The following is a 9159-nucleotide window of genomic DNA, read 5'->3' as shown; positions in this document are numbered from 1 at the left end:
AAACAAACAAAAAAAAAACGAGGGGAGGGTACAATATAAATGTTCATGTATCTTGGACTGGTTAAATAAATTATGGGACATCTATACAAGATAAATTTATGCAGCTGTCAAAAAAATGTGCAATGTGGAAAATCGACTAGAATATATAACTGGAAAAAATACAGGTCTCAGGACAGTAGATATAGTGTACCCTTTGTGGGCAAAAAACCCAAATTAATATATGCAACAGAAAAAAATCTGGAAGAATGTATATCAAAATGTGAGTAGCGGTTATTTCTGGGAGATAAGCATAGCCTTTCATTGGTATGTTAAATATTTCTGCATTATTTGAATTTTCACAACAACACATTACCTTTGTAATAAGAAAGAATAAAGATATAAAAATAAATACATTCAATGAATGAATTGCTTTGAGGGAGTGGTTTTGGTTGGAAGGGCTTCAGACCGAGCCTGGTACAGTGGCATAAACACGAGCTTTGGCGTCAGACAACCCTGAGCGGGGCCTCATTGCCCCACCCCCGAGGAAGGAGAAGGGGGGTGGCAGGGGGCTGCGGAAAGGGGCTGGGCTGGGCTGGGCTGGCTGCTGCTGTAGTCCAGGAGGCTGAGACTTCGAGAGGGACTCAGAGAGGGCAGACGCATCCCGGACTCACTCGAGGACAAGGTGAGGGACGCTGAGATTGGGGTTTCCTGGCCAGCCACACGGTGGTTCCAGCTCCCTCGAACCTGTAGCCAGGCAGGTGGGCAATTATGACTGCATCCCTGCAGCTGTGCGAGGAGTGACCTGGCGTGGCATGTAGGCAACCAGGAGAACTTAGAGAATAGTAGGCTGCACGGACTGGGGAGCAGAGACTGGCGGAGAAGGGAGAGAAAAACGGAGAGCCGGGCATGTTGGATGGCGGACAGGGAATATGAAGGGGAATTCTGAGGGGAAGTGCAAATCCAGAGAAGAAAATATGGGATGCAGAGAAGGGTTAAGGAATACGGGGGAAAGGGGTGCAGAGGTAACACGGAGGGGGATGTAAGAAGGGGAATAAAGAGTTCCATGGGGGTCAATAGGGAATGCGTTGGGGAATAGGGAGCAGGAAGCAAGGCAGAGGGAATACGGAGGGGGGTTTAAGGAATGAAGAGCAGGGAGTGGGGGAAGGGCAGACTGGTTGAGACCGAGGCCCCCTAGGGAGGCGGAAAGGGGCGGGACCACTTCCGGCCGGGAGGGGGGAGGGCAGTCTCCGAGTTTCGGAGGGGCTCGGAGAGAGTGGACGCACTCTGGAATTGTAGGAGGACGAGGTGAGTAGCAGCGGGGCCCTCTTCTGGATCGGAGCCCGGTAGGGGTCAGCCCCACCCTCTGGGGAATCTCGAGAAAACCTGCCCGAAGGACCGGATTGCTCTGGATCCATCCGGCTGGGAAGGGAGGGGATTGGACCCGGTTTGGCTGTGCCCGGGACGGAATCACTAGCTCGATACTGATTTGAGGAGGGGGTGTTTCAGGGAAGGGGCAGAACCAAGATGTGCTTGGCCTGTTTGGAGGGGGGCGTGTTATGAAAAAGGGCGGGACCAGGCGGTACTGTGTACTCGGGCTGCGTGTGAGTAGGGGAGGAGCCGGGACCACCGGACAGTGTGACAATTTGAAAAAGGAGGCTCGCTGGGGAGGGGGCGGGACCTACTGCTCCTGCGGACCTGGAGGGAGGCGTGTGCTGGGAAAGGGTACCGGACTGAGTCCTCGACTATTGCGCATGCGTACTATGGATCGTTAGAAAGGGGCGTGCAGAGAAGGGCCCGCACCGAGCCGGCCAGCTGCCCAATGCGCATGCGCACGATGGACATCAAAGAGAGGGCTTGTGCTGGGAAAGCGGGCGGGGCTGAGATGGGGCTTGCAGCGGACGCGCATGCGCACTGTCGACCTGCGGCTGGGGGGTGGGTGCACTGGGAAAAGGGGCGGGGTCCTCAGAGCTGCCGCGCTGGCACATCTTCCTGGAAAAGGGGAGGGTGCGGCTGCAGAGAATTGAGACCTCGACGCTGTGGATTACAGAATCTGAAAACAGAGTCGTTGGGGGTGGGGGAGGGGTTTGGGATAGGGGCCCTAGGGAAGGTGAGGATTAGTCTCCCAGCAGAACAGCAGAGAGGACGTTCAGTGGATTCTCCCCTTGACCCAGGCCTTCTCTCTTTCAGGCTCAGCTCTTGCCAGGCCAACTTGAGACATGTCTGACACAAGCGAGACTGGTACGGGTCCAACCCGCTCCCAGGTGAGACCTCCTCCTGTCCTCCCCCTGTCTGCTTTTCCCCTTCAGCCCCTGTTGCTGCCTCAAATCCCTTGGTACCTCCCCTTCTATCCTTGTCCTTCTCCACCCACTTCCCTGCCTGGGTGACCCCCACCCCAGTAGAGGGAGTGAGGAAGGATGGGAAGGAAGAAGGAAGGATGGATGGAGGAAGGGAGGAAGAAGAGAAGACAGGTGCATCCCTCTTCCGCCATCAGTTCCTGTTCAGAGGAAGGGGGTGCCTTGTTGGGCTGAGGTACTCAGAGCATGCTGCAAGTAGGGGTTCGTATAGGTCAGAGAAATGAAGGCCTGAGATTTGGGAGCGATTTGCCTGGTTGTGGGTGGGGAGAAGTCCCGTGAGCTTCTCTGCTTTCTCTTGCAGGCTGAAACTTCAGAAAAGGAAAGCGACTTGAAGGCGCAAACCGCATTGACAGTGACCCAGAACTTGGAGGTCTCAGAGACACCAAAGGCTTCAAAGGCACCAGAGGTCTCTGAGTCTGAGAAGGTCTCAAAAGCTGCAGGGGTCTCAAAGGCCACAGAGGTCTCAAAGACCCCAGAAGCTCCCGAGGCAGCTGACACTAAGGAGTCATCTACCACTAAGCTGACTGATACCCCGAGTTTGGCAGCTGAAAAGAAGAGTCCAGCAGCTGACACCAAGGTGCAGAAGGCTGACCCTCAGGCTGTGACAGCTCCTGCCACTGAGACCAAAAAGGTCAGCTGTGTGGCTGATACTAAGGTCAATACAAAGGCCCAGGAGACTGAGGCTGATGCCTCTCAGGCTCCGAAGGCAGATGAACCTGAGCCTGAGGGCACAGTAGCCCAGGCTCAGGAGAATCAGGATACTCGGCCCAAGGTCAAGGCCAAGAAAGCCCGAAAGGTAAGACTTCTTCAGTAACTGTCCTTGCCTTTCAATTCCTCTTCTCTAAGTTGGTTCATTTGTTCTGCAAACATATAGAAAGTTTCCTGTGCTCATCAAGGCTGTGGGGATTGTGATGCAATTCCCATCTTTAGAGAGCTCACAGATTTGGGGGAAGATGAGACAGGAATACACAACTGTAATCTGAATGTAATGCAGTTTATGTTGACATAGTAGCTACCATGTGTTAGGCTTTGAGCTAGCACATTTACACAGCTTATCTCTTAAATCCCAAAAGTAATCCAGTTTTATAGAGAAGGAAGTGGACTCCCAGACTGATAGAATGAAGCTGTCCAGGTTGGTAGGAGCAGAGCCAGTGGTAGATGGAGGAAGAGGAGAAGCTTCAGATTCCACCCTTGGGTGGTTCCTGGTCTGATTCAGTGATGAAACTCTTGCTTGAAAGCCAGTGAAAGACAAATCCAAGATTCAGCATGGCCAATGTCTAGTGAGTCAGGTTGTTACTACTGGGGTTGGATGAAAGGGGGTTTCTGGAAGAGAGAGAACGAGGAAAAAGGACCATCTGCTTTATCTGGTGCCATTGTGCTTCCTCTCTGTTGATGCAGGTGAAGCATCTGAATGGGGAAGAGGAGGGCAGCAGTGATCAGAGTCAGGCTTCTGGAACCACAGGTGGCCGAAGGGTCTCAAAGGCCCTAATGGCCTCCATGGCCCGCAGGGCTTCAAGGGGCCCCATAGCCTTTTGGGCCCGCAGGGCATCAAGGACTCGCTTGGCTGCTTGGGCCCGGAGAGCTTTGCTCTCCCTGAGGTCGCCTAAGGCCCGTAGGGGCAAGGCTCGCCGCAGAGCTGCCAAGCTCCAGGCATCCGAAGAGCCTGAAGCACCACCATCTCGGGATGTGGCCCTTTTGCAAGGGAGGGTAAGAACGCTGTCCTTTCCACTCAGCCTTAGCCACTGCCTTGCTTGCCTGCTTGTCTGCTAACCTTTCAAGCCTTCTGCAAATGTTTTTTGACTTTTATACCTTTTCCTCCTCTCCTAGGCAAACGAGTTGGTGAAGTACCTGTTGGCTAAAGACCAGACAAAGATTCCTATCAAGCGTGCAGGTAGAGTCCTACTAACTCCCTCCCCCTAGTTCTACCCTCCACCCCCTCTGTGCTGGGGACATCCCTTGCTCTTCTGTTCCTACTTCTGTCCTCCCACCGTTCTAATTTGGCAGTGCGAGCATCTCTGTTCATTAGCTCAAAACCTGTTTATGTCACCAACAGCAGAGTAGGCAAAGGGTCTGTAGTTTGGGTATGGGGGCCACCTGGCTTCACTTCAGCTCAGGTGCTCGCAACACTCTCCCCTTGCAGACATGCTGAAGGACATCATCAAAGAATACACTGATGTGTACCCTGAAATCATTGAACGAGCAGGCTATTCCTTGGAGAAGGTGAAGGGGCAGCCCTGGGGGATGGACACAATGGGGAAGCCTTGAATTAAACAAAGGTGTACATGTCCCTTCGGGGAGGGACCACAGAGATTCACTAAGCCCAGTCCCATCACTGGGCAGACAGTGACCTAGGGAGGTGTATAGACTTGCCAGAAGTCACACAACAAGTCAGTGGTAAAAGCACAGCTAGGACTCAACTTAGTCCTGACTTCTGCTGCTGGACATGTCCTGGAATGTATTCCAGATGCTCACCTCTTCCTTTTCATTCACATTCAGTCTCCCTAGAGTCCTACTAATCACAAGGATGATGTAGATAACAATAGCACATTTGTTGCCTGTTTGCTGTGTGCTGGCCTCATAGCTAAGTGCTTACATGCATTAACTCACCGGTCTTACACACACACACACACACACACACACACACACACGCACCCTAGGTACATGGGGAGCTGTGGGATGCTCAAGAAGCTGAATTTGATGATCTCACAAGCTTTCCTCCCCATCCACAGGTATTTGGGATCCAATTGAAGGAAATTGATAAGAATGACCACTTGTACATTCTTCTCAGCACCTTGGAACCCACTGATGCAGGCATACTGGGAACGTAAGCTGGGAAAGGGCTGGGTGGGAGGGAGGCTTCTGCTTTTGTCCATGGCACTACCCCATCCCTGTCTTCTGTCCCACACTTCCTTAGAGAGTCAGGAAAGACAGGCCTGAAAGCCCGTTCCAGCCCCCGCATGTAGCTGGAACCCTGCCCACAAAAGTTGTGCCTGGTTATGATGGACTGAAGGGTGTTGAAGCCTGGGTGGGGCAGTCCTACTGTCAGGTTGTCTGTCTGTCCAGAAGCTTCCCAGGAAGGCAGCCCTGCCACTGCTTGTCTCCTCCTGCTGGTCTTGATAGAGTGGTTCTCACGGGAGGCCTTCCTGGTGTGGGTGGGTCACGCTGCTCGAAGGGCAGGAGCATCGGTGGCTGTGAATTCTCTGGTGGCTGAGGGGCCTGTGAGAGGAAGAAGGGCCTCTCATTGGCGGAGTGCCAGGGTCTAACTCTGTTGGGGGGATTTCTTCTGTCCTCTCAGCAGCCCGGGGAGGGGAGGATGTGATTTCCCGTTTCACTGGACAGGAGACTGAGGCTCAGGGGTCTAAGTGTCTTGCCCAGGGTCACGTGGAGCTTGAAGCATAGACTGGGCAGAACTCTCCCATACCTGAGGAATCTGGGAGAGGCTAGCCTAGTGAGCTGGCTGGTGTGTTTTTTGCAGATGGCTGCAGGACCTAAACATTCTCTCTGTCCTATTGTTCCCCTAGAACCAAGGACTCCCCCAAGCTGGGTCTCCTCATGGTGCTTCTTAGCATCATCTTCATGAATGGAAATCGGTCCAGCGAGGGTGAGTGGCTGAGCATGCAGCTGAATGGGTGGCCATGGTCAGAATTCCACATGTTCATTTTCTGTCCCTCTCCTCTTGCCTCCCCTTGCAGCTGTCATCTGGGAGGTGCTGCGCAAGTTGGGGCTGCGCCCTGGGTATGATTGGGCTCTCTCAGCACTTGCTGTCCGTGTTGTCCTTTGGCAAGAGAGGATGGTCCCAGGATCGCATCAGCCTGGTGGTCTGGTGGAGCGGGCGGGGATGTTGGACTGGGTTAGAGGGCCCATGACTCTGACCTGGGTGGATGGGGAAATGGTCCTGAACTCTGTTCCCTTGAGCTTACTGCCTCTTGAATTTCTATGGTGTTTCCTTGTGCCAGAAATCTCTCTTCCACGTTGGAAATGCCTCTGCACACATCTGGGAAGTGCTATGGCCCCGTTTTATCTATTTATTCATTCATTCATTTTATTTATTTATCTCTTTCTTTGCTGTCAGTATACATCACTCACTTTTTGGGGACGTGAAGAAGCTCATTACCGATGAGTTTGTGAAGCAGAAGTAAGTGTCCATCTGCTGTTGGTGTGTGCCATACATTTTGCCTATTTTAGAATTTTTAGAACTGGGTGATAGAGCTATGATGGGTGCACGTGTGCTTGTGTGTGTGTGTATGTGCTGGTGGGAGCTTGTTTTTAAGGTGATAGAGGCAACAAGAGCACATATTCCTTGACCCATTACATGTACTCTCACATATGCCCCAGAGCAGTTCTGTAAGGGAGGGATTGCCATCACCGGCTTTGCATACAGGAGGAAACTGAGGCTCAGAGTGTTGAAATCATTTGCTTATGGTTACACAGGTAGCAAATTGAAGATTTTAAGATTCAGGTCCCAATGCGTTGGTTCTTTTTACCATGCCAACCAGGGCTTTGTAGCAATTAATTTCAATTTTAAAATAGTATAATTTCAATCATAAAATAGGAGCTGTAGGCAGCTAGCTACTGCGCTGGGGACTTGACATGTACCATCTCATTTCATTTTCATAACTACCCTGCAGAGTAGGTGCTGTCATCCCAGCTCCATTTTCAGTTGCTAAACCTGGGGCTCAGAGACAGAAGTCTGAGCATGGCCCCAGCCGGTAAGGGGCCCATTCAGGCCTGGAGCCCAGCCCTCCTGCCTTTCTGGCCAGGGGCCCACCTTATCCTCATCCTGGGGAAACAAATGCGCACTCACAAGGTTGCACTAGCACACATGCACACACAGTCGGGAGTGTGTATGGAGTGCGCTGCTCTTGGTGGACTGTCTTCCCTTTACAGCCCTTGTCTGTGGTGGACTGTCCCAGGCCACAGATGAGACACTGCGGCGGGGTGTGCTCAGAGCAGGTTGCCTGAAGAAATGGCTCCTCTGTTTACAACACACCCAATAGGAACTGGGGTCACTGTGACAAGGGGTGCCAAACGTGTGGCCTTCCTGTGCACAAGCACCCTACATATTTCCCCCCCTGTGCCTTCACATGGCTGCTGGGCAGGAGGGATGGAACAGGGCTCAATGCTGGAAGAAAAGCTGCAGTATTTAGTGGGGAAGGTGCTACCTAGAGCCTGCCCAGCCCATGCATGGGTGGGCCATGGGTGGTCCTAGACGTAAAGGCTTCGAACCTATCTTTTCAAGGTACCTGGACTATGCCCGAGTCCCTAACAGCAATCCCCCTGAGTATGAGTTCTTCTGGGGCCTGCGCTCCTACCATGAGACCAGCAAGATGAAAGTCCTCAAGTTTGCCTGCAAGGTAATTGGAGAACTACCCAAACTTGGCATATCAAGAGCATGGGTAGGCTGTGGGCAGAGCAGCCTGCAGCTGATATATGAATATTCTGAAGCCTCTCTTAGTGCACCAAACACTTTAGCTGAATCATTTAATCCTTATGACTAACATGGTGGTGTCCTCCTGCAGATGAGAAAACTCGGGATCACTGAGGTCACAGAGCTAATGTCAGGGCAGAGATGGGATACTAGTTGCATAATGACTAGAAGTATTTATTGTATTGCTACTGTATACAGCGTGTAGCATGTTGTCTAGAATCTAGTAGGTACTCCACTCTCAGATTCCGGTCCTTTTGAGGGTTGTTATTTCTGTTTCAGGTACAAAAGAAGGATCCCAAGGAATGGGCAGCTCAGTACCGAGAGGCGATGGAAGCAGATATTAAGGCTGCGGCTGAGGCTGCAGCTGAAGCCAAGGCGAGAGCTGAGATTAGAGCTCGAATGGGCATTGGGCTCGGCTCTGAGAATGCTGCTGGGCCCTGCAACTGGGACGAAGCTGATATTGGACCCTGGGCCAAAGCCCGGATCCAGGCGGGAGCTGAAGCTAAAGCCAAAGCCCAAGAGAGTGGTGGTGCCAGCACTGGTGCCAGTGCCGGTGCCAGTGCCGGTGCCAGCGCTAGCGCCGGCGCCAGTGCCAGCGCCAGTGGCAGCTTCGGTGCCAGTGCCAGCCTGCCCACCACTCTCACCTTTGGGCTCTTCTCTGGCCTCAGTGGAACTGGTGCCAACAGCAGTGGTAGCTCTGGTGCCTGTGGTTTTTCCTACAAGTGAGATTTCAGGTATATGTTTAGATTCAGTGAGGGCAGCCAGGGCTCTTAGGGATGGGATGAGCTGGGTGGTTATAGGAAGGCCAAGGTCGGAGGACCATACGGAGAGTGTGGGAAAATACTGCTTTTGACATTGTATTCCTTCCTGTTTGGTGGCTATCAGTTGACTTTCTAATTTTCTTTTACTTGTGATTGCAGATATTGCTAATCCCAGCAGCCTTTCTCTTCATGCCAGGGTGCGTCCTCAGAAATGTACTCAACACAGCACTCTAGGCAGTCACTATCAATCAATTGAATTTGACACACTATATTAAATCTATTTGCCATTTCTGAGTTTATTGCTTTTTTTGTGGGGATGGGCTGTAACATTTTGGTACTACATTTAAAAATGAATTGGAAAAGTTTCCACCTCAATCTGTGCTTAGTTTGAGGTGACATTGTTAGATTCAAGGGAGCGAGATTAGCATGCTACTCTGGGATGGGTTGGGCCTCATCTCTAGTTTAGAGGGCAGGCAGGATTGTGGTTGGGTGCAGAGTCATGGGGATTGTAGGCACAGAAAACACACTTTGAAGAAGAGCGCTGAAATGGGTAAGTCTGGAGCAGAGAGCAGAGATAGAGGAGACGACATCAAGTATAGACTCTCCTTTTGAGAAATTTGAAGGAGACAGGAAGGAG

The 9159-nt window shown here is 51.9% G+C and overlaps 1 protein-coding gene across 4 annotated transcripts; it reads left to right on the top strand.

Moving 5' to 3' along the window:
• Positions 1-568: 568 nt before the first annotated feature.
• LOC308536166 (melanoma-associated antigen D2) lies at positions 569-8813 on the top strand. 4 transcript variants are annotated; one of them, XM_081115241.1, is made up of 13 exons: positions 569-661; positions 2167-2240; positions 2635-3129; positions 3732-4040; positions 4161-4224; positions 4474-4553; positions 5063-5157; positions 5855-5934; positions 6026-6068; positions 6406-6468; positions 7573-7687; positions 8041-8495; positions 8682-8813. In XM_081115241.1, the coding sequence occupies exons 2-12, from the start codon at positions 2196-2198 to the stop codon at positions 8485-8487; spliced, it is 1836 nt and encodes a 611-aa protein (XP_080971367.1). In that variant the 5' UTR covers positions 569-661; positions 2167-2195; the 3' UTR covers positions 8488-8495; positions 8682-8813. The 4 variants fall into 4 exon arrangements, with proteins under 4 accessions (XP_080971367.1, XP_080971365.1, XP_080971366.1 ...); XM_081115240.1 differs by lacking the exon at positions 569-661 and adding an exon at positions 806-1284; XM_081115242.1 differs by lacking the exon at positions 569-661 and adding an exon at positions 1923-2086.
• Positions 8814-9159: the final 346 nt, after the last annotated feature.

This window comes from Myotis nattereri (assembly GCF_964212035.1).
Source record: "Myotis nattereri genome assembly, chromosome: X".
Taxonomy (NCBI): Eukaryota; Metazoa; Chordata; class Mammalia; order Chiroptera; family Vespertilionidae; genus Myotis; species Myotis nattereri.
Note: the sequence above shows the minus strand (reverse complement) of the source record. Positions and strands in the feature narration are given on the sequence as shown.

Coding starts and splice junctions, on each gene's coding strand:
- LOC308536166 (XM_081115241.1), top strand. CDS start 2,196: ATGTCTGACACAAGCGAGACTGGTACGGGTCCAACCCGCTCCCAG. Junction 3,130..3,731: donor AGGCCAAGAAAGCCCGAAAG/GTAAGACTTCTT, acceptor CTGTTGATGCAG/GTGAAGCATCTGAATGGGGA. Junction 4,225..4,473: donor GATTCCTATCAAGCGTGCAG/GTAGAGTCCTAC, acceptor CTCCCCTTGCAG/ACATGCTGAAGGACATCATC.